This window comes from Rattus rattus, chromosome 3 (assembly GCF_011064425.1).
Source record: "Rattus rattus isolate New Zealand chromosome 3, Rrattus_CSIRO_v1, whole genome shotgun sequence".
NCBI classification, from domain to species: domain Eukaryota; kingdom Metazoa; phylum Chordata; class Mammalia; order Rodentia; family Muridae; genus Rattus; species Rattus rattus.
The window spans coordinates 40,860,247-40,885,977 of record NC_046156.1 but is presented as its reverse complement, the minus strand read 5'-3'; the positions used below and the strand labels follow the sequence as shown (position 1 = coordinate 40,885,977).

Sequence of the window (25,731 nt, the reverse complement as noted above, 5' to 3'; positions counted from 1 at the left end):
AAAAGCAAATAATTGACTGAACACCAGGCCGTCAACTACTGCAGTGTGCCTTGCCTCAGTTTACCACTGTACCAGAACACAGTTGGCTTTAGAGGGAAGCATTAAAGAGCTTTAACCTAGATTCATATTCCTTTAAGGATTAAGACATGAAGTTTTTCCACATAGGGAAAGCTAAATTCTCACAATATTATCACAGAACACATTAGAATGGTTACAAATAAAGGTGTTATTAGAGCCTATATTAAAGAATTTATTTGAATAAAATTAGAAAGTACAATTTTTAAACATACCTTTGAGAAAGTAACTAACCCAATACAATGGACGTGTGGTACATTTACTGGTGATTAACACATCAGTGACACTTCTGAGATTACATTTTTAAAGGGTCCTCTTCCTCTGCAGAATGTGTGTTTATGGTGGCAGCTTTAATGTGGTTGCCTGCTGTGCAGTTCAATAGAATATGTTTTTAGGTGGTTGGCTGAGGGTTATTTCGTTATGTATGTCGATGGAGATAAGTGTTTTAATTACTTTTTTAATGTCTGTGCTTTTGTATTTTTCTCTTCTCGTCCCTTTTATTTCCTATTGCAGAGATGACTGCCTCATCTCCACAGCAGGTGGCGATTGCAAATTTGTTTTCTTTGTAAGGCTGGTGGATTTATTTCGTAATATAACTGCTCCTTTTTAGTATTTTATTATTAATGATTTCTTTACTTTGGGATATAGTCTACTTACACAACCCTAAATAGCAATTTCCTAAAACCATCTAAGAACTCCCATCATTAAGAAAAATGCCTGAGGCGTGTTGCTTGAGTTTCTCTTACCCTTAGTTGACAATGTGAAGAATGAACTTTAAGGAAATTGTTTATAGCAAATGCCAAAGGAGAAGACAAATCAATGCAAAGAAATGATGGAAGGAAAGAGGAAGAGGAGGAGAGAAAAAGCCCAGGAGACAAACATATTTTAATACAAAATACCAAAAGTCAGAAGAGAATATACAATTTTGTGATAGAAATATGTTATATTAATGCATGCATTTTAGAAAAGGAATTTTAATTAGGCCCTGCATTATGTTAAAATTAAATTTTAATTATTAAAATAACAGCTAATTTTCAGAAAATTAGAGCACTACAAAAGTATGAAAAAAAAAAAAAAACCTTTGTGTTTTTTCCAGGGAGTTTGTGGTATCCTGTCAGACAGATAAAGCAAGAGAGGAAATCCGAATAAATAAGTTAGGGAGTTATTTGTCAATAAAGTTACTAATATTCCATTTTATCCTATATATTCATACTTATCAATATATTACTTTTTTACTATGTTTGTGGGACTTTTTTTCTGATCTGGACAAATTATATATATATATATATATATATAATCTGATCATTAAGAAAAAAATATATATATATCTATTCTGACCAGAGTGTTATGAGAGAATGTATTCATGTTTTCTCTATATGGTATGAAGACGTATCTAAATATATTTTTGCTTTATGTAATTATCAACTTTGGTTATTGGATATTCATATCCAATATTTCTTTTAAAAGTACATTTTGTTTCATTAATTGAATACATTACCTTATTTCATTATCTTCAGATTTTTGAGAATAGGCAAAGCTCAGTACAACATGACGCTGGCTTGGTTATATGATTTAGTACAGAAATGTCAATATATTATGGGAAATTATTGTTTGAAGTGCTAGTTCCATTTATAACATTTTTATGAGTCCTATCCTGTTACACTCTAACTAGTTGTATGACACACACACAAGTAATGTGTGTGTTCGTATTGAGGGAGCCCAGAAGGCAGTTCCAGGAAGCAGATGTTAAATGGGGATTTGAAAAATCAATGAAATGAATATTATTGTGATCCATGGTGATCTAATTTCATAGGCGTTATATTGAATTGCTCCATTCTTTCTGGATACAGCCCGAACACTCAAAACTAACCATATTTACAGTGGGGTGTCAGGAAGAAGGCTGGGGCTTTTATTGAGAAAAGAATCACAATAGGGTTTCATTGATCTGTTCTCTTTCTAATCAATATATGGATCCTAGAATGATCCCATATGGCACCATTGTCCCTTGGAAGCAAGATGTAAGTCCTTTGACTCATAAAAGTGAACTTTAAATGGCAGATGAAAGACATTGTAATTGTTCATGGCATTGCAGAATGCATTTGGCCTTAAAGGGATCATTTGATTTCCTTGTGATAATTGCAACAGCTGGGTCCTCATATAGAAAATGTTTTGTTGTTGTTGTTGTTGTTGTTGTTGTTGTTGTTGTCATTCTTTTGATGTAGTACATATACACACACGGTTATCATGATTTTATGCTTTTGTTTGCATGTTTTACATAACAATTTAAATACTTAAGAGTAACAGAATGTCTTTGAAAACATTTTCCAGAATTTTTGTTACTATTTAGATCTCCCATTTGTATGGTTTCATATTTTACATATGATAGCAAAAAATGACTCAGACATGAATGTTTTCTTAGATTTACCAGAATACACTCATGTAATTTTCTATTTAATTTTCAAAACAATTCTAGGAGCTGGAGGGGGGCTCTGTAAGGTTTAAGGCACTAGATTCTCTTGCAGAGGGCCTGGGTGTAGTTCCTAGCACACTCATGGTACCTCACACTTACCTGTTAACTCCAGACCCAGAGGATCCCACTGCCTCTGTAAGGGCACATTACAGGATACACATACATACATGCAAGTAAAACCCTCATACACATGAAAAAATAATCCTGAATAGATCTTTTACAACATCTTTATAATATGTCAGATTTTACTCATTTTAAAATGAAAGAATTCAAGAACCACTGAGTTAGGCAACTTACTGAAGTTTGTCTAGAAAACAGAAATGAGGAGGCTGGAGTACAGCCACTTAGGCTATGGCTCTTTGCGATTCTAATACTATTCTCATTGCGTTTTATAAAAATAAAGAGACCAGAGATATGTTTGGGAATGTGCAGTCAGGTGTGGGAGAAGGAGGTGCCTCTGTGGGCCCATTCTGCAGCATGCCTTCCCCCTGAGGGACCAGCCACACAACAATATAGTATTGTATAGTATAGTATAGTATAGTATAGTATAGTATAGTATAGTATAGTATAGTATAGTGTTGTATAGAATAGTATAGTATAGTATAGTATGTATAGTATAGTACAGTACAGTACAGTACAGTATAGTATTGTATAGAATAGAGCTTATTCTTTGGATATTTTAATCTCCTTAAATCAGCACATTCCGTTAGTTTAGGATTAGGATAGTGAAACTCACTCTTCCTCTTTTTGGCTCCTTATTCACAGGGCCTAACATATGTGAGTCTGAACTACACACACAGACACACAGACACACAGACACACACACACTCACTCACACACCCGCATCTACAGCACCCATACTATATTCTCTGAGATGGAAGTGTGACTCAGAAGAAACCACAAGACAATAACAGGCAGACAATCTATTTAAAGACATCAGCTAGATAATGGGTAATGGAAAAATTGAGTAAAAGAATTTATATATATATATATATATATATATATGTATGTATGTATGTATAATTTCAAAACAATTCCATGAGCTGGAGAGAAGCCTTACTGGTTAAGAGTACCAGATTCTCTGTAGAAGACCTGGGTGTGGTTTCTAGCACCCACACTGTAGGTCATACCTGCCTATTTACTCCAGGTTAACTGAGGACATCTGCCATCAACTGTATCTTGTGTCAACCTGAGGACGGTAACATGCCTTTAGTGTTTTGTTTAGTAAAGTCTGGATGCTAAAGATGTGTGACATAACAACATCCTGTGTACCTGTTGAGAACGCCATTATCTCGAGTATCACCCCTCTCTGTAAGCTGCAGGCTTGTACTCAGGACCCATCCTCATCTTCCCTGCTATATTCTCTTCAGTGAGGATTGCGAGCCATTCTACAAAGCACACTTACCTGGTGGTTGGTTATCTTTCTCACTGTGCTCAGCTCTCTCCCCACCTTTAAGTGAACATATCTTACAAAATTCTTGTTCAATTATATTAACACAGAGAAGTGACCCAATGAGCTACTCAAGCAAATGTCATTGAATATCTGTGATTCTCAAGCACAGCCCATTACAAGTATAAAGATAAAAGCGCATAACTGAATCTTCCTTTATTACTTATAGGATGATAATATGTTACAGAATATTTAGGATCTTCATGTTAATGGAAGTTCCAAACTTCATATGAGTCTGAGGAGCATAGTTCCTATGTGAGCGCTGTTATTTATTCTGTAGTTGTTCCAGAGGGAAGGGATTTGGAAACAAAGCAAGGATACATTTTTTTTCAAAGAATATCAAATATTGAAAAATCACCAGCAGATGCCCAAGAGAGACACACTTAAAAAGGAAAATACTTCAGAAAGGAAGTTTGCTAGAGAAAATAATCACAAAACAAAAAGGCAGTCCAGAGAAGCAGACAGCATTTTCTCAACCAAATGAATAGAGACTGGTCATAGATCTCCTCTGTGTAGCATGCGGTTTGAACATACCATAGTTTGACAGGGAAACGGAATATGTGCACTTGCATTGCTTCCCTAGAATACGACTGATTAATCTGCATGGATTATATCTAGTTCCAATTATAACTTTACACATGGAAGAGACAGCCCTTTCAAAAGCTGGGGAGAGGCACGGTCAATTAAGTGCTTGCTGGGCAAGCGAGAGCATCCCCATTCAGAATCCAACACCCTTGCAAAGAGCCAAGGCTCGGGGGCTGGTGTGCACCGGTAAATACCAGCAAGTGGGAAGCAGAGGCACGGCCATCTCTAGGGATTGTTGCCCACTCAGTCTAGGCAAGTTGATGACATCCGGGATAACTCATAGACATTGTCTCAAAAACTTATTTAGGTGGAAAGAACTAGCGGATGACATTTGACATCAACCCTGGCCTTGCCATACATGAGCACCTGTACACATGTATATACACATAGAAATACCCAGTCACACAGACAGACCACACAGAGAAACAGACGGTGACAAAGACACAGAAAGAAACTTGTCCTGTGACTTTAAACATAGCTATTCTGTTCATCTGTGGCTCAATTTCCCCCTTTCTAAAATGTGTACGGGAATAACACCATATGTGCCTCTTATTTAGATATTTTAAATGAATTCATTATACACATATCCTACCTACCAGGCAATTATTGCAATGCTTATCATCAATAAATATTGAATAAAATTTTCTGTATAAGCAGAATTTACTTTCTTATTGAGAGGCACTGGGAATTACTATTTTCCTATACTTCTTAAGGAGATGTTGGTTTGTGTAATAAAGCAGCAATAACCAATCCTCTGAAAACTTCCCTAAAAAGCACTGACTAGCCCTGAAGTCTTTGTTAGGCACACCCATTAATGGGCAGACTGGAAATGTTTTGTTTTTCGAATCATTGCCCATCCCTTTTTATTCATAAACTCTCATCTTCCTACTGAAAGTTGAATTAAAAAGTCATTTCTGTGTCATGTTGAAATCATCCTCATGTAAGATACAAGCCTTATTTATTAATATGCCATCGACTCTCAGGGAAGGCGTCTTTTGATAGATGGGGATTTGCAACTTTCATATTTCACTTAAGGTTGCCTCATTTTTCTTTCCTCGTAGAACTTTACTTAAATTCACTAAGATTTAATACTTTACTATGATTTAAACTTTATTCTTTCCTCACTAGAAGATGTGAAGTTTGAAAGAATTTATAAACTATAGGATAAATAAGCCGATCTTACAGCAAAGGCTCATTGAACATTCATTATGCCCCAGGTCTCAGTGACATAGGAATGCACACCGGAGTGGATGATCTTTCAATTTCTCATTCATGGGAACGGTGCCATTTTTACCGACTTTATAGATATGGTGATTATCAGAGAGACTGAGGGGCTTGAAGTCAGAGGTCTCTGGGACAACCAAGTCAGTAGGTGCATGTGTATATGCATGCACAAGAGGAAGAGAGGAAGAGAAGGAGAGAGGGAGGGAGGGAGGGAGAGGGAGAGAGGAGAGAGAGAGAGAGAGAGAGAGAGACAGAGAGAGAGACAGAGACAGAGAGACAGAGAGAGACAGAGAGACAGAGAGACAGAGAGAGACAGAGAGACAGAGAGACAGAAACAGAGACAAAGAAAAAGACAGAGACAGAATGAAAAAGAGAGAAATGTATTAACGGTAGTCACTGTAACTTCGAAAGAAAACTCAGAAATCTACAATAAGCCAAAAGAGATCTCTCAGGTAGAAAGAAAATGGTGTTTAAATACACACACACACACACACACACACACACACACACACACACACACACACACACCCTGGGGGCAGGCAAGGAGGAGGGCAGGGAAAGGGAGAGAAATAATGATGGGGGGCAGGGGTAGGGGAAGAGTAAGCCTCACATAAGCTAGACTGGCTATGGACTTGGAAGTAGCATTGAGTCCACACTGGAACAACTCACAATGTAGGCCATAAACTGAGCTTGAGATCCTGATCCTCTTCCCCACTGTTGGGATTACAGGCACGCTCTACCACACTAACCAGGTGTGCAGGGCTGTAATGGAGACCAAGGTTTTGTCCATGCCACCACTGCACTGTTCTAGATGAGCTGGAGCCCTGAGGTTCAGTACAGAAAAAAACTTTTCTTTTCTCAAGGAAAATATAGTTTTCTTCTTAAGGCCTTTGACTTATCGGATAAGGCCAGCTCACATTAATAAGGCAGTCTTTAATTCAAGTCATACAGCTATAGTTTTAAACAGCATTTTAGAAAGGCATCCACATTAACACATAGGCTACTGTTTTAGTGAATAGCTGATTCAGTAAAGATAACATATAAAGCAAATGACTATAGGATCTTGCACAAAAATCACAGAGCTATGAAGTGGGTGAAATGGGACTTGCTTCAAAATCTGTTCAGTGACCAAGCCCTGCTGCTGGTCACACCATAACACATAGGCACCAATCTTCCATGGTACCATGACCAGAACATTAAGGTTATCACATTGAGACATAAGTTACCTGGACTAGAGACAAGGTCTTTGTGACTCATGAGACTCAGTATGTGACCTGAGCTATGTAGGGTGCGGGGATAATTTAATCATCCTGAGTCTGTCTAGTTACTGACTCATTTTTCATCTTCTTAAGCCAACATTCATAACTCAGAACATCTTGCCAATTCCCTCTGAAACATTTATAGGAAAACTCTGACCCAGTAAATGACAAATCCATCATAGTGCCACATGCAGATTTAAATGAAAGAATAAGAAACCCGATTGTCTTTGCCTATGTCTTGATCCAAGTGAACAATGATGAATGAATGGATGAATAAAAAATATTATCATATCCAATTCCAACTTGTCAGTTCCGAAATCATACACAAACCAGTAAATTTGCCTAGACTTAGCAGTTTATTTAGTGTTTATTAATATTTAAGACTAATATATACTAAGAATTATATATGTATTATCCAGGCATGGAATGAATATTTTTTATTACTTTCTTAAAGGTTTTCTGTTTATCCACCAATCTTTTATTATTCCTATTACTATGCCTCTGTGTATGCATGTGCGTGTGCCTGTGTGTGTGTGTTGTGGGTGTGTATGGCAAGCATCAGGAGGTCAGAAGAAAATTTTGTAGCATCTATTGTCTCTTCTTCACATGGATTCAAACCTCAGGTCTGGCAGTTTGGCCAATAGACACCTTTACTCGCTGAGCCATCTCATCGACCTCCATCATTCATGCTTTAATACACTTAGTTTGACACTGATGAGAAGCTGAACTTTTGTTGTAAAGTGCATCTATTCTTTGGGATATATTAATGTCCACTTTCCCTAGAATAAACTTTCTTGTCCATTACTTAAATATGTGCCCATGGTTTTTTGTTTGTTTGCTCTTAGTTTTCTTAAAGGTTTCTGCCACTCGGCACTCTGTGTCCTCTTAAACATCTCTCCTTAGAGCATAAAGAAGAGTTTAATCTCCCCATTGTTACTGTACCAGTGCATATTATGATTTGTATATTGTTATGTAATATATTTCTCTCTGCATATGCATATACATACAATATGAAGTTTGTGATATATATTTAATTTCATATAAAACGAATATGAGATCTGTGAGATCATTGATACTTAGGGTTACTCTTTGCTGTGATGAAGCACCATGACATAAAGCAACTTGGGGAGGAAAGGTTTTGGCTTATACTTCCAAAGAGTAGTCTATCATTGAAGGAAGTCAGGACAGGAAGTCAGGCAGGAGAGCAAACAGAAGGGTAAGAACTGATGCAGAGGTCGTGGAGGGCTGCTACTTACTTGTTTGCTCCTTATGGATTGCTCAGCTCTCTCTCTCTCTCTCTCTCTCTCTCTCTCTCTATATATATATATATATATATATATATATATATATATATATATATATATATATGTCGACCAGCACAGGTATGCTAATACTCATAATAGAATAGACTTGGCCCCTTCCATCAGTCACTAATTAATAAATTGCCCTATAGGCTTGCCTACAGTCTGATCCTGTGGAAACATTATCTAAATGGACGCTCTCTCCTGATGACTATTTCTTGTGTCAAGTTGGCATAAAATCAGCCAGTACGACTGTTTGATCTACATTTCTTTTCTGGTGTGTTTACAGATAATGTTTCCAATAAGAACCACAGCATTTTAAAGATTGTCACTAATTTCCTAATTTTAATGACCATTCAGTAAAGTGATTGCTAATGATATTTTTTAAATTTTGTTAAATAGGTTTGCCAGAACCCAAAAAGGACCATATTTTCCAAGGCTTGACACAAGTCCAGGGATTTTACACATCCAAAGACTTTTTGCCACTTGTCGCCAAAGGTAGTAAACCAGGTAAAATCTATTGTTTTCTGTCTCAATGTTTTCTGTGTTGCCCCACACGTTATAAATTTATGTTAAATTCAAAGTCAAAAAGACATTATTCCTATCTTATCTGGATCCTTGAATAAACATCACTAAGGTAAAAACATTAAAAAACTGATACAAATATTTGCAGTAATAAGTGTGTGTGTGTGTGTGTGTGTGCGCGCGCGCGCGCGTGCGTGAGCATGTGCGTGTGCTTGAATGTGTCTGTGTGTGTGTGCGTGTGTGAGAGCATGTGTGTGTGCATGTGTGCGTGTGTGTGTGCATGAACGTGTGCATGCGTGCATGTGTGTGTGTGCTCCACTGGAATAAATTCTTGCAATAAGGACACGATTTCTAGTTTGGGTGCTATTTTAAAGAGGGATGAGTGTTCGCACGTCTGAAATGATGTTTGTCTGCAGAGGCGGGAAGATCAAGGACTCTTCTGGAGCAGTAATTCTAAGCAGTTAAAGGAAGACACTTTGATATGCACACTATTATTTCATGTACCCCAAGACGAACAACCTGAAGGGAAGACTATGCCAAGCTTTGGCTCCATTAGTGCCCTTGTCTTCATGATAAAGAAGCTGTAGTATTTTTCTTTAACTAGATGGTCTAAACCTTTTAAACATTTATTTCTGAAGGAGACTGAGACATCGCTGTTCCTATGCCTAATTATGTATAGACATGATAAAAAATGAATGCTTCCCTTTCCTTGAAAAATTTAAACAGACAAGTATTAAGTGATTTGAAAGGCAGTGATAGGGAAGGTTGTCTCCCATATCCGTTTCTCAAGCCCTCAATGCTAGAAGCTTGTCGGGTTTTCCACAGGAAGATCATGGTGCACCAAGTTCGTGTTTGATATCACAGAATGTCAATTGTCTAATCCCCAAAAGAAAATCATCTAAACAAAATTATTGTATTTATTGAAATTATAGGTCTAGTCATCATCTGGGGTGGCATTTCAAAAATTATAGTAATTTATCTTATCAGCAGTTTATAATACAGTACTGATAATAGTGTACTGTCCGGTATAGAACACAATCTGAATTTCTTTCTCCTCCAAGGATCCTGATAAGGATACCAGCTCTTCCTATGCACACTCTGAGAAATACACACTTAGCAAGTCCTGTTTTCTTGGCTGATGGCATAGCTTAGCAAGTGGAGGCTCTTGTATGCAGGCCTGAGACACTCATCCATCCTTGGATCCCACTCTGTGGCAGGAGAGGTATTTCAGCCGGAAGACGTTCTCTTCCATCCCATGTACACCGTGGCATGTGAATGTCTGCACATACACAAGCATGGCATTAATTAAATCGAACAGTTTTAAGAAAAAAGATAGATATTCTAGTTTCACAGAATGAGCAGAGAAATTCAATAGAGAAAGCTATATTGTAGCCATTGTTAACAATACTCCCGAGTTATAAATATGACATTTAGTCAACATCATAATTTTACAAATTTACTAAATATAAAATATATAGTAGAGTTATGCTAGAAATGATGTGACGTATTTTAACAAAATGTTATAAATTATGGGCTGATGGTATAAGGATTGCTTTGTTTCACTGAAGTATAGTCATTTAATTATGTAAATCTAAAAATATATATCATGCCTTTGATAGACATTTAGTTGATTCCTTCTGTTTATCATGACTAAAAAATTTCTTAAAGTGTTACAGCAGTCCATATCGAAAGGGAAAAAAGGAAGATAAGGGTACTGAATATAAAATTACATATATGAGCATATTTTTTAAATGGGAATAAAACTGTCTTTCAACGAAGCAGAATAATTTGATAGTGACACTCCACCCTGGAAAACGGCAAGATGCAATTTTACAGTGCTTTGAGTACAAGTATCTTTTGAGCTGTCATGCAGAAATGGTTTCTCTACTTGAAAATGGGGTTTTCCTTTCATCGTTCAGGAATGTGCGCCTGTCACTCTCCATTGCCATCCGTGAGGGGAGCCGTGATTGTACTCGGAGCTGGGGACACTGCGTTTGACTGTGCAACATCCGCTCTGCGCTGCGGAGCCCGTCGCGTGTTCATCGTCTTCAGAAAGGGCTTTGTTAATATTCGAGCAGTTCCAGAGGAGGTGAAGTAGAAGCATTGGAAAAGCTAGGGGTGGAATCCTACAGATTTTAGGCACTGACACTGTTGATATGCGGTCCTAATTTAAATAATTAGACTGTCCTTAAAATGGACAGACGAAAAAATAATTGAATTCTAGGATATAAGTAATTATTTTCATTCTGACAGTCCACTTAAAAGGAACTTTAAATATTAATTTGGGTAAAATGGTACATGTATTTGGGTCAAAATCACTGGTCTATCATTTTTTAATCAGTGTTTTAATATCTTTGAAGTGTATTCTAATTAGTTTCTGTCAAATGTGCTAGATCTATAACCTCAACAATCTGCAATTTTCATAAAATGTGTGGATGCTATATGAATGTTATAATTGGAAACATTTAAGATCCCTGAAGTCCAATTACTAGTATATATAATATATATATTACATAACTAGAATATATATTATATCTAGAATATATATAATATAACTAGAATGTATATTACATATATAGAGAGAACTAGAGTATATATTACATATAAAACTAGAGTATATATTATATTCATACATATATGGAAACATGTATATATGCCATTAATTATATGTATATGACAATATATGTATTGTATATTATAAACACATATGTGTACATATATAATATGCTTTTATGCACACTCTGTTCACATTTAGAGTCAACTATTTCTGCTGCAAAGAAAATTGAATGAAATTGCAGCAGAGTACTCTAAAAGAGCTTCTCTATGAACACTGCTCAGATTCAGTATTTAGTTAACCTAGTAAAGATGAGAGATTTGACACCATTTCCTTCTGACTAGTCTTCTATTAGAACGTCACCTGGCTGTGTACACCCCGATCTCTCCGACTGTAACGGTATCAGAAAAAATAATGTTTTAAAAGGGATATTCGTTGTTAGGCCATAGACTGAGTATATTTATGAAAAGATAGATTACCCATTTTATTCAAATCAGTATTTTGAATTTGATTTACTTGAGAATGCCCACACATGCTTGGAGGCTCTCGATCTGCAAGAATTATAACTGCGGTCGGTGGGTGATTTGTCAGATGAGGATTAACCGCAGTACAAATTGACCTTAGTAAATGATCCATCACCCGTAGTAGTTCATAGCTGGGCCACAAAGCTCAGCCTTACTCTGTGGGTTTTACTCCAGCTACACTTCTAATATGTATTGTCCAAGGTGTTCTTATAATACTAAGAATCTTCCCTGAAATTCACTTTTGGGCCTTAATTAGTTCACTTACTTCATCCTACAAATTTAAGTACCCAAATTAAAAGAGAAACAGGAGCTAATTTTACTTATTTTCATTGATTTGCATAGTTTTGGACTTGGGGAATATAACAAATTTGTGTAACACTCTTTCCACTAAATATTTTATACTTTGTTCATCTATTACTATGAGTTAAAAGGTTTCATGACCAAAAAATGACCCTTGAGGGTTGGAAATAGAAGTTAATCACATGTATTATCATTCTATTTGATGAGACTAGAAGGCCTGAGATAAAAATTAAAGCAAAACTGAACAGAACAAAGATTTATTTTAGGTCGACATTGCCAGATCACTGTGGTAGAAACAGGTAACAAGGTAAATTTCTCACCTCCAGATGGCCGTGAAGGGGCAGGGGGACAGGGGACAGAATAAATCCATCAGAGTCACTATTTCAGTGACACATTTCTTTCAGTTTGGTCTGCCTCCTAGAGTTTCTATCACCTCCAAATAGCACTGTTGAGTGAGGTAGGAGCTTTTGAACTTAACTTTGGGAGGACATTCCATAAACACACTTTAACATCCCAAATGGCAGGGTTAATTATTTCATTCCTGACAGTATCATAATTTCTCTTCATCTTCCATTAGAGTGACTAGAAATATATGGCAGCTCTTTCTGTCTTACATAAAATTCAGAAAAACAAACAAACAAATCTCAGACTGGGTAATTACTTAGCAGAGTAAATGTTTGTATTCATGCACCTTACATTGAGTGACTACGTATTGTATAATAGGCATCAGCTCAGGTGACTGGAATATATCAGAGAGAATTCCATGCCTTCATAAAACTTATAGTAAGGGAATAAGTAGAAATAAGTAAGGGAATAAGCAAGAACTTAATGCACTTGTTTAAACTGAAAGTAAATGTATTAGACCATCAGTGCTATAGTGAAAAGTAACTTGTACTGTGGAGAAAACAACTGATATGCGGACATATGGAGTGTACATGTATTTGCTTGGGTGCAGAATGTGGTGGAGGGAAAGGCAGCGGCTTCTCTCTTAGAGTGGTCTTATAGGTCTTTCTGATTCGTTTTGCATATAGAAAAGATTACACTGAGTGAAGATTGGCACTGTTGACATAGTTAAATGTTCTTTTTTTTTTTTTTTTATTAACTTGAGTATTTCTTATATACATTTCGAGTGTTATTCCCTTTCCCGGTTTCCGGGCAAACATCCCCCTCCCCCCTTCCCTTCCTTATGGGTGTTCCCCTCCCCACCCTCCCCCATTGCCGCCCTCCCCAACAGTCTAGTTCACTGGGGTTCAGTCTTAGCAGGACCCAGGGCTTCCCCCCCTTCCACTGGTGCTCTTACTAGGATATTCATTGCTACCTATGAGGTTGGGCCAGGGTCAGTCCATGTATAGTCTTTAGGTAGTGGCTTAGTCCCTGGAAGCTCTGGTTGCTTGGCATTGTTGTACATATGGGGCCTCGAGCCCCTTCAAGCTCTTCCAGCTCTTTCTCTGATTCCTTCAATGGGGGTCCTATTCTCAGTTCAGTGATTTGCTGCTGGCATTCACCTATGTATTTGCTGTATTCTGGCTGTGTCTCTCAGGGGCGATCTACATCCAGCTCCTGTCGGTCTACCCTTCTTTGCTTCATCCATCTTGTCTAATTGGGTGGCTGTATATGTATGGGCCACATGTGGGGCAGGCTCTGAATGGGTGTTCCTTCTGTCTCTGTTTTTAATCTTTGCCTTTCTATTCCCTGCCAAGGGTATTCTTGTTCCCCTTTTAAAGAAGGAGTGAAGCATTCACATTTTGATCATCCGTCTTGAGTTTCGTTTGTTCTAGGCATCTAGGGTAATTCAAGCATTTGGGCTAATAGCCACTTATCAATGAGTGCATACCATGTATGTCTTTCTGTGATTGGGTTAGCTCACTCAGGATGATATTTTCCAGTTCCAACCATTTGCCTACGAATTTTATAAAGTCATTGTTTTTGATAGCTGAGTAATATTCCATTGTGTAGATGTATCACATTTCTTAGTCATAACAGAGGAAGTCTTCTAGGGAGTCTATGTGAAGAGAAAAGGATAACTGTGGGCTGTCTATGTGGCTACCTATAATCTTCTACTTGGTAGAAAGTACAACCTTGGGACTGTTTTGTATAGAGAATGATGAAGGCCTAAGATACCTTTTGGATTTACTACTCTGCAGAATGTTGACTATGGGACTGTAGATACAGAAGTGGGAAGGCTGGTTAGTGGCTAATAAGTAAACTGTTGATCAGGGTGATAGTATGCAGAAAGGAAGATTTTACAGTGTAGGTGCTAAGCGGAAGGAATGGACCTCGGGAACACAAGTCGCATGTCTTCAGTGGACACTTAGTAGAATTCTAGTTGATCTGGGGCTTACTTATACTTAGAACGACCGTTTCCTTATTATTGCTTTTCAAGTAGCCAAAACCTTAATATATTCTTAAAATGACTTGACATCTTTATTCATGAAATCAAATACTATGGTCATCTACCTTGCTCAGTTTTATCAGTTTTCTCATCAAGCATTGATATACAGTGTTTGATACATAGTTGTAGCATCAGGATTCCCTACAGAACACAAAATGTGATTTCTTCCACTAATATTCCAGTTTAATGGAATTTAAAATTTTTAGAGGTCCCATGTAATGACTTAAGGCAAAACCACAGCATGAGTTGTATAATTAGTGTCATGTCTAATAATTAACATTATTATAGTTATGATATATATGATATGTGTAGTTATATAATGTGTGCGTGCGTGCGTAAGTGCGTGTGTGTGTGTGTGTGTGTGTGTACATATAGACTTTAGGCTACAGCATGTGGCCACTGTCTATGATATTCTGATTTGGAATATTCCAGCAATTAAAAGTTTCCACACTCATTCATCATAATATTTACTTGGTAATACTTCTAAAGAACATGTTTACAGTGGAAATAGGATGTTAGCACAGTGGAGATCAAGTATCATTTATCTACTTCAATACATGGGATTTGGGAGTTTATGTTCAAGGACTTATTCTAATAAAATAGCATCCACACTCTTCTCTATTTCTCTAATTTCTCATATGCTTCCTTCTCTCCACACACCTGAATTTCGACCATACACTATTGATGTACAGTAAATGAATATTGAAGCAAGAAGCCTATATGAGTTTTGTTTTCTCAAGTACATATAAGATAATAATTTGTACTTCGCTGAAAGCTTAAATGCCATGGTTTCTTTATTAGCAAATTGTCTCATCGCTGAATACTTCAGCATTCATATGTCTAAAACTTCAATCCAGTATTCTGTCTTTGAGGGAAGAGAAAGCAGACCAACAGAGCATTTTCTGAACCTTTAATAATAGACATGAATGAATACAGAGGTCAGTACCTTGCTTGAGAATTTGGGCCTTGGGTGGCTATTGTTAATAATTAGTTATTATATTTTATATATTATATTTTAATTTTTCTGTTGCCGTGATAAAACACTACAACCAGATCAACTTGTAGGAGGAAATGTCTTTGGGTATATGCTTCCAGATGGAAAGTCAATGATGATAAGTGTGCATGCAACAGGTGGTAGAAATGTTTGCCTGAACAAGAAGTTGAAAGATCACAACCTCAACAACAAAAATGAAACAGAAAAAAACATTTGAAGTAGGGCAAGACTACGGTATCTTCAGGTCCACTCCAGTGGCATACTTCCTCAGTAAGACCGTACCACCTCCCCAAACAACACTGCCAACTGAGAACCAAGTGTTCTAACATCTACACTGATGGGGAGCTTTTTATATTATTATTCAAACCCCCACAATTAACCAGGACCAATATGCCTGAATCTAAAAATATTTCAACCAACAACACTAGGAAGCGTCTCAGATTAAAAATTTCAAGGACAAGGGCAAGCTGATTGTCAAATGTATAGGCTTTCAAATTTTAGAGTGGATCAAAAATCGCATTGCTGAACACAGACCTCTAGGTCCTGTCCCCGGAATTTCTTTCAGAGTAAGTTTGGGAAGGGCCTGAGAATTTGCATTTTAACAAGTTCCCTGGTGATGCTGAGGCTGGTCCACTGCTCTAATGTATCATCAATGAGTTTCCAGCTGTCTAATTAGAACCATAAGCAGTGTGCTGTTTGCAGGTATTCTCCCTCTTAGTTAAGAAAGCATTAATGCCAAAGGATATAGGTTTGATGAGAGGAAGATAGGGAGGCGTTATCAGCATATTGATGTAATTCTGATTCCAAATGTCTCTCGGGCTCCCGAGTGGCCTCACACACATGCTAAATAGGATGCTACTGACACACTAGCAGTTCTCAGCCCTCAGTCCTTGGGGAACCCAGCCAATCACTCAGTGCTATCCTTTAAGAAGATGAGGGAAAATCTGTTAATAATTCCCTCCAGTACTTTCCACAAGCTTAAATAGGTGAGATTAAATTTCACAGGATAACAGAATCCCCCAAAATGCCGGTATTAAAAGCTGTTGACATATAAGACAGAACTGCCAGGATGCTGTAGCCGGTTGGGAATCCCTAAAAGGAGGCATGAAGGTCAGGACTCAATAGACCTGCTTGACTTGATCAATTTAAACGATGAGGTTAAGGAAGGACTCTGTAGCTGTTATTGATCATGGTTGGGAAGAATATGGCTCAATATTAGTTTTAATAAGAAATCCCATTCATAAGGGATATTGCAGGAGTCTGTCATATTCCTACTTAGTTTCTAAATGGCAGCAGAGCATGCTACATCAGTTCTCCTTCTGTACTGTGATGGTGTCTATGTCCTAGTCCCTTGGTCAATTTATCAGGATAGTAACTGGTTTGATTAGATTTGCCTGTTATCAAAAAATCTTGTTATTTAAAGGATTGGCTGTCTTGGTAATGGAGACTATCTATTATTTTAATATAAATATTTATGACAGATTCTTTGGTTCATTTAGTCAACACATGTTTTACTGTGATTTTGAAATAATACATTTCCATATGAAAGACTATACCTATTAATTGAATCCTTTTAGGACAATACAACGTAAGCCACACTATATTTTTTATGGGACACAACTTACAGGCCCTGTACACAGTACTCTTAGCATTAAATGATGGTGTTAAGGCTACATTGCTTGTTGGATACTCTGTATCTTGCTACTCCCTTTTATTTATTTATTTTTGTACCAGTGACAGATGCTTCCCTAGCTTTTATTTAATAATTAAAAAAACTCATCGACCTGAGACTAATTTTAGTAAAGAATCTGTATAGACTCACAAATGTAACTTCCCCCAGTGAGGTAGATACGCCTAGTGGCTCCTTTGCATTTGTCAACTGCACATCGTTCGAGAGCCGTCCTTCATGGAACGTGATCGGAGACTTGTTAGCAGGATTGGCCAAGGGGAGTTGAAGACAAACAACTAAATACGCAAAACTGCTCCTAGGCGGACAATATTAATTAGTGGTAGTTAGGGGCTCTTGGAGTACTAACGTTGTAAATGCACATTGAATGCTTTTGAATGCAGAGACGTGACATTCAGGATCTGGACGTGTACATGTGATGGAGCGTTATGTCAGATTCATGTAGTGTGAGCAGTTAGAAGGACTGGGTTTTGAACTGAAAGTTGGAGCGTGTTGGTGCCCGATTGTAAAACCTAGTCTGAGTTTTCCATCTGTGATATCAGTGCTGGAGTTGCATCCTATGGAAGGGCTCCGTTTGTCCATTCCCAGAGTTTTTAATTTTACTACTCAGAGAAAAATATGAGAGAGAGAGAGAGAGAGAGAGAGAGAGAGAGAGAGAGAGAGAGAGAGAGAGAGAGAGAACTGCTAACTGGCCAAGACCCAACAAAAGCTTGTGAACGTTCAAGATCGTGCATTTAAAGGCAACGCGGAACATGTCACATGGGTGTTTCGCATATGTTGGCTCTTGGTGTCTGTAGGGCTAAAGATGATTTATCTTCAGAAATGTTATCAAAGTCTTTTATATGCATGTCATATGTCTATATATAATATGCCATGTTAAATATTGGTTATTGCTCTATTAATTTTAGTAGCCGGTCTGCCTTTAATCTTATTTATTTCAACTCTTCAATATCTGCACACTGTTTTATAAGAGGGAAACCTTAAAATGTAATTATTTTATTTATTCATTTATTTGAAAATACGATTTTGCACTGTAGTCTAGACTAGCCTTGAATTACTATGTAGCCAGATGGAGGCCAATTAATCCTCCTGCCTCGCCTCCTGGGAGTTGGGATAATAGAAAGGGCAGGTGGGGGAGCACCCTCATAGAGGCAGGGGGAGGGAAGGGATAGGGGGCTTGTGGAGGGGAAACTGAGAAGGGGGATAACATTTGAAATGTAAATAAATAACCAATAAAAACATTCCACCATACCTGAATTATGGTAACATTAAATCCAATTTGAATCAGTATATAGCACAAGAATAGGAAAGGACACAAGAACTATCATAAAATATCTTACTTTATATTATAGTTCTGAAAATTAAATATAAACCTCCAACACTTAACACAAGCATTTTCCCTCTGAGCTACATTCCTAGCTCCTTGTATTAGTTATATTTCAAGATAACGTCTTCAAAGGCTATGAGGATCAGCCTTGAATCTCTTGAGTGAGCCAGACAGATCTTGAACTTGCGATTCCCTAGTCTCACCCTCTTGAGTAGTTGGAATTTCAGTCCTTGCACTAGCTCATTTTCATCTATTTTACAAGCATTGTTTTTCTCTAAAGAGGGTAACATGACCCTCTCTCAAGGCCTTCCCTAAAGATACTTTTTTCTGAAGATTTCTTCTGGTCTCTCCTTTATTCACTTTTATTTCAAGACCTTTTATGGCCTTCTGTACTTTATGCTTGTCCAACACTCACTGCATAGGGTTGCTATTTCTTTATTCCAATGTCACAAATTAAAATGCAGGTTTCTTCCATAAGTTATTTTATTCAATTCATTATTTGACTCCAAGAATAGAGTAGTTTTCACTTCAAATTTGCAGATCATGTTATTTAATCCATGTTAAATAACTACATAAAAGTATCTTAACCTTGTAAGAATATTTTAAATAGTTATAAAATATATACTATGCATTTGTACATCTCAAGACTATTTTAGATATGTTTCCGATAAGTCATCACTTTAACTTTAAATTTTCATTTTATCTCATTACATATATGATGGTTACTTTTAAATGACATCTGACTACAACTTAAAACAGTCTTAGAAAAATATCTCAATTGAGTACTTATCTAGGTTAGGCTGACTTGTGAACACTCTGATTGTTTGTCTATTGACCCTAATTATTGTGGGCGGCACCATTCCCTAGGATGTTCTCAGCGATGTATCAAGTGAAGACAGTCAGCTGAGAGCAATGATGCAGGCAGGTAGCATAAATGCAGTCGCGTCCTTAAGCCCTCAACTGTGGGCATAGTATGGAAACTCTTGCCTCCTTTGCTTCGCTCAAAGAGTGGATTGTAACTCGGATTTGTGAGCCAAATAAACCTATCTCCCCTATGCTGCTTTTATTAAAAACAGGACACACTACCAAATTAACATCTATGATTTTCCATGGCCCCTTGACTCTTAAAATTTAACCTAGGACTAAAAAAGTTAACTAAAACTAGAAAACATTGTCAAGCAATATATTAAAACATTGGATTTAATGAAAATATATCAGAGTAAGAAAAGGCTGACATTTTATAGAAGACAGGATTGTAATTTGAACAGAATATGCATAGCTAGTCATTTCAAGATTGAAAAAGATACCTCCAAGACACAAAGTTATACGGAGTCACCTTTTTGTGAAGCATTACAATAGCAGTCACTATTGCTTTACTCCAGCAAAATCTAAGGTGAAGCACAGTGAGATCTAGTCAGGTTTGGGGAATATCATCAATCATAAATGAATACTGTAGAAACATCCTTTTCTTCCTAGAACTGATAAATTCTATGATAGCTGTGCAAAGTCACTTTGCATCCTCTAAGTAATTCTTTACATTTCAATTCTGGGTCTTGTAACTCAAGAGTGACTCAATCCAGTGACCCAATAGTGACTCAGGGAAGGGACTACAATATTTATCCAATGTTTAACACAGCTCTCATATGGAGTAATAGAATTGTTCATGTTCAAAATTCTTGCATTTTGAAGAATTTTTAAAAAGAATAGCGTATAAATGATGGCTGTGGATACAGATAGTGAGGGTGAGTAGATTTTTAAAATGCTGTACACTCTATCCTCACTTCCTGTTAATTCCTGTGCCAAAAAAATTTTAATGCAGCCAAATTCCAGCATGACTGAGGGAGGGACTCAAAGGACAGCATCCCTTGCTGAATAACTATTGGCTATTGATGGCTGCTAAGGGACAGAGTATCAGTTCTGTCATAAGGAGTGGAGCTCCTGCTTTGTTAGATGGCTGCTTACCTTTGGGCACATAGGTAGCATTAACTGGCCTCGGTCAGTTATCTAAAATAAAGAAAACATAAACTTTGGATAAGGACACTGTTCAGGCAGAGTCTCAGTGCAAAGAAAAGTTGGAGGATTATAAGTTGATATGACCAAAATCCATGTATACATGTATAGAATTCTCACAGAATAAACAAAACATATTTTAAAATTATAAACTAGACAAAACTTGTCCAGAAAACTCATCAGTATGGGATTCCATGTGGGTATCTAGAATTTATCCTGTTCCTTCATTCTCTTTTATCTCTTTGGTTAGCAAAGTATGAGGATATTAGACTTTAGAATCAAACTAGCGTGGTTGGTTGTAATTCATTTCCAGATTTATTACTGATTCAATGGATAGAAGTAAATAGAAGATTCCAGGTACCCAAGAGGAAGTGAATTATCACTGACATCACCATGCAGCATCACCATTTCTTTTAACTTAGGTCAAGTGGACTCTAGGAAGTGTGAGTATTTTCACCTTTCACAGGAAACACAGCTAGTTCAGGCTCCATTTTCTACTTAGTTACACAGCTTATCTGACTGTGCAGCTCCCAGCTTCATAATTTTCTAAGAGGTAAACCCTGCCCAAATCATTTCGTAGATAAAGATGCCCATTTGAAATTACCAGCTTTGTATCCAGAAGCATGTTGCTAAGGGGATGTAGACAAGTCCCAGTCACTGATGGGATGAGCTTCCTTCTTTCATCCACACTTTTCACATGAGAAAGAAGAGTTGCCATTCCACTAGCAGTTAACTTCATCACACCAGACAATTCTTGACTGCTATTAAAGACTAGCTGCAAATTACCTCCAGTAGCAATATTCTCTTTCTTTTTTTATTTTTTTTCAGAGCTGGGGACCGAACCCAGGGCCTTGCGCTTGCTAGGCAAGTGCTCTACCACTGAGCTAAACCCCAACCACAGTAGCAATATTTTCTACTCTGTCCTTTAATGTCAATTTTTAAAAAAATCTAGTAGTGGTAGTAGTGTAGTAGTAGTAGTAGTAGTAGTAGTAGTAGTAGTAGTAGTGTAAATATATTGTGTAGTGTATATGAGAAACAGATGTGTACACACACATGCAAAAACAAAGAACGTGTATGTGTATGCATGAGAAAGAGAGAAGCAACACGTGCCAAGGCATTTAGTTGGAGATTGGCAGATATCAGGAGTCATTTGCAAGTTGAAAAAATTCTACTATTTATCCCATGTATAGCATAACTCATATTTGGACAAATTCCCTGTGTTCATATCTGATGAAGTGTATTGATAGACAAAATGTTAGGTTTCCGAAATGTCCCATCTATTCACTTTCTTGTAACATCCAGGTTTAACAGGAGCGTGAGCAGCTCAGGTTTCAAGGACAACTCAGTCTTGATAGTCACTGTTCCCTGTGATGCCTTAGTGAAGCATCGACTCCAAGTACAACAAGGACAAATAGGAATAAAGTCGAAGGACAAAGTGTGATAGGTGAATTAAAATATTCAAAAGTGGAGTCTTCTAGAATAAGGCTCAATCTTCCTGGTTCTTTCTAACTAGCAGTGTTCTTTCTAATGCTGGGCTAGGGTGATTCAATATTAGCTTGAGCATGGTGGATAATGGGGAAAAACATAATATTTGGATGGGGTCATATATTGAGGGCTAGGGGTTTTGCTAAGCTAACTCAAAAGACATCCTGCTAGATTTGGATTTTTATGAGAAAATACACATTAGAAGGTTCAGAAATTCAACTAAAATATGGTAATGTAGAGGATTATTTGTCACGTGATCATAGCACTGCTGCTGGTTTCTTGACACTGTGAGGGATTTTTGTAAGACAAGCATCATTTTATGACCTTTGACAAATAATAGCAAGTGTGTAGTAGGAGCTATTTAATAGTGGGTAAAATTTATGCATGCTTTGGACTGTGAAGCTATAAATATTTGCAATATTTAACAGTGATAAGCTAAGATCTTCTCCAAGATTAACATGGGACATGAAATATTGCTAAGCAATTTTGATTACGAATCACTTGGTTCTGGTCTCTGTGTTCCTATCAGATTGATAAATGGTTAAATATACTGTACTGATCTTAGAGCTTTCTTTCCATAAAGAATATTGTTTCTTCATATTGCGTGTAAAACTTCGGCATAATTAGAAGTCATTCCAGAATTTAATATATGCTGGTTTTGATTCTGCTCGTTATGGTTTATAAGCTATGCTTACCCTGCCTATATGCAATCTAAAAATGAGTTGACATCATGCTTTTAATTATAGTAAATTAAGTTGTTTCATAATTTCTGTAGTATGATGCCTGTAATATTAATCAGACCAAATCATCACATTACATAAAGTTAATCATTAAAATGATTATCATTATTGCATGCTGTAGTGAACTATTTTTATATTACTCAGTTTCAACTACATATCTTTCCTAAATATGGAAGTGAAAATCAAAGCCCACAATTTTTTTTTAACTTTTCAAACACTTTCTGAAAAGAAGGTGACAAACTGACTTGTTGAACCTAATTCTTCAACAGTGGAAAATTGATGCTACCTACTATCATCTCCCCTGAGTAATTATTGGTGAATATAAGAATGAGAGAAGTCTCCATGTTTATTGTATGTCCTGCGCAAGAATAGCATGATTGCTTGAATATGAAATGTCCCGCATTGACTCATGTGTTAAATGTTTGGTCCGTAGCAAGCGTTTGCAATTTAAAGAGGTTTTGTGAACATTTGCAGATGAGTCTAGCCTAATGATAAACACGGCTGCGGTGAGGTCCTGGAGAATTTTTTTTCTTCTGCCTTGGCCACTTTGTCTCTCTGCGTCACTGTTTAGTTTTCTCTCTAACTCCTTCCTTCTAGTCTTCTTTTTGATCACAGTAAATTGAAAAGTTCTTCTATATCGGACCTACCAAACATGGATTGAACAAACCTAAAATGATGAGTTAAAATAAGACTTCCATCACATAAAACATTCTCTCAAAATTTTTGAGTACAATGATGACAAAGCTAATAATACAACATTGTTTAAAAAGTAAATAGGTAGTATGCCATGGCAGCTATACTTGTATATCAGATTTCATACTTACTGATCATTAATGATCATTAACAGCTATGAAGAAGACCTAGTACTGTCATTCATGAACTACTTAGCTTAGAAAGCTGGTTTTTATGAACACCAAAAAGATATTAAGAATATACACATAGCTAAACAATTGGTTGATCACATCCATCCTATTGTGATGGTAACTCAGAACAGAGGAATTACTATTGTCTTTGTTTTTTTTTTCCACTCAGTAAGGTAGAATTATGGCGAGTTAGTTTATCTTCTCTGTACCCATCTGCTTATAATGGGAGGATTTTAAAGCCATTCACTAAAATCTACAACTAGCTGCTTTTATTTTTATTGCTTTGGATATCTTCCAGGCTGTTTTAATCATGTATCATTCATTCTTGAAAGAAATATTATGTCTGTTTTGAACAGAAATAGAATGGTGCCCTGTCTTGATGTTCTTGAATGTAACATACTTGCTGGCGTTCATCTGAAAGTATGCTTGTTTAAAATAATCCATCATTCAGTATTTGAATATAACTCTTTGACATATAAGATAGAAATTTTAATAATATATTTTCTGTAATTAAAGAGCTTATGTAGTAGTTTACTATTTGTTATGTAAATTTAAAAACTTTTATTTTTCTACTTGAGATAACCTATGCCTTGTTTCTTTATTCTATATTATGAAACCTGCTTCGTCCCTATTTTAGCCCTTATCTAGGTTTTGTAGGTCTCTATTAATTTCTTTATGGGACTGGGTTCACAAACCTATTCCTTGGTTCCTGACTTTTGTGGTATAATCAATTCTTCATTTCTTTTGACAGGGAGTCTTGACTCTCTTCTTGTCTGAGGAAGTTCTCTATCGCTCCAACTTTCTGATCTCTGGCTGTCATTTCCTGTTATGTTTGTATTGTCAAGTGTCAGTAACAGGAAGCAGGGTCATGCGAAGCAGAGGAAGACTAGAGTGAGTAAAGTCTCAAGTGAATGTGTGTTGTTGGCTTGAGTCAGCCATGCCAAGGACTCCAGAATCTCAGACACATCGGAAAATGGAAAGCCTTGCCCACAGGGTAGACCTCAAAGAAAATTTCAGTGCTTTCATGGTCTGTAGATGCTGATACCGTATAGAGAAATGTCTACCATAGCTCATCCAACCTGGATATTTATGGAATGAGAACTGCATCCCTATAAAGACTGTTCCTATTGAGATTAGCTACACCTGTGCCCTTGATGCACCTTGGTACCAAAAACCCTGCCTTCTTCATTCAGCTGTGTACAATAGTCCTACCTCTCTATTCAATTGTGTATGATCAACATAGCAAACTTTTTAAATTTTACTGTTTCTAAGAATAATTCAGAGAGACCAGAATAAATAACTTAAGCATTTTTGGTGTGCCTGTGTTCAACTCACGAACATTTGACAATGTTCTTCACTGTCAGAAGCAGGCCCAAGTCCCTGGAATCATGCTGATGCAGTATGACTATTTCACACATCGAGTAGTGTACAAACAGGAAGATCATGCCAAAGTTGCTGTTGGCCAAATTAGAGTATTACCTACGTAAGCTCTGCCATGCTTAACATATGATGTCTCTATTCTCCAAGGGGGAAATAAACACACATATTTATAGCATGGATGTAGAAGGATTATAACCTGAAGTGTTTCTAGAAAGAGGCAACCCAGTCACAAAAGAACACACATGGTATGCACTCACTGATAAGTGGATTTTACCCAAGATACAATCCACAGACCATTTCAAGCTCAAGAAGAGGGAAGCCCAAAATGTGGATGCTTTAGTCCTTCTTAGAAGGAGGAGCAAAATACTCATAGGAGGTAGAGGGTGGGAGGAACTTGGGAGGAAGAGAGGAGGGAGATATGGAAAAGGGTGGACAGGATCAGGTATGGGAGTAGACAGAGATGATATACAGAGTGTCAGGAATTTGAACAGAGGTGTGTAGCAGTGGGGTATAGGGAACTGGGGGTAGCCACTAGCAAGTCACAGATGCCAGCAAAGCAAGAGGCTCCCAAGACCCAACATGGATG

At 37.1% G+C, this 25,731-nt stretch overlaps 1 protein-coding gene across 1 annotated transcript in view; it reads left to right on the top strand.

Annotated features, from left to right (window-relative positions):
- Positions 1-25,731, top strand: part of Dpyd (dihydropyrimidine dehydrogenase) — an 813,096-nt gene that overhangs the window by 279,157 nt on the left and 508,208 nt on the right. Inside the window, exons 9-10 of the mRNA XM_032896921.1 lie at positions 8,767-8,874; positions 10,809-10,978. Of these exons, the coding sequence (XP_032752812.1) occupies positions 8,767-8,874; positions 10,809-10,978 (278 nt within the window). The remainder of the gene's footprint in view (positions 1-8,766; positions 8,875-10,808; positions 10,979-25,731) is intronic.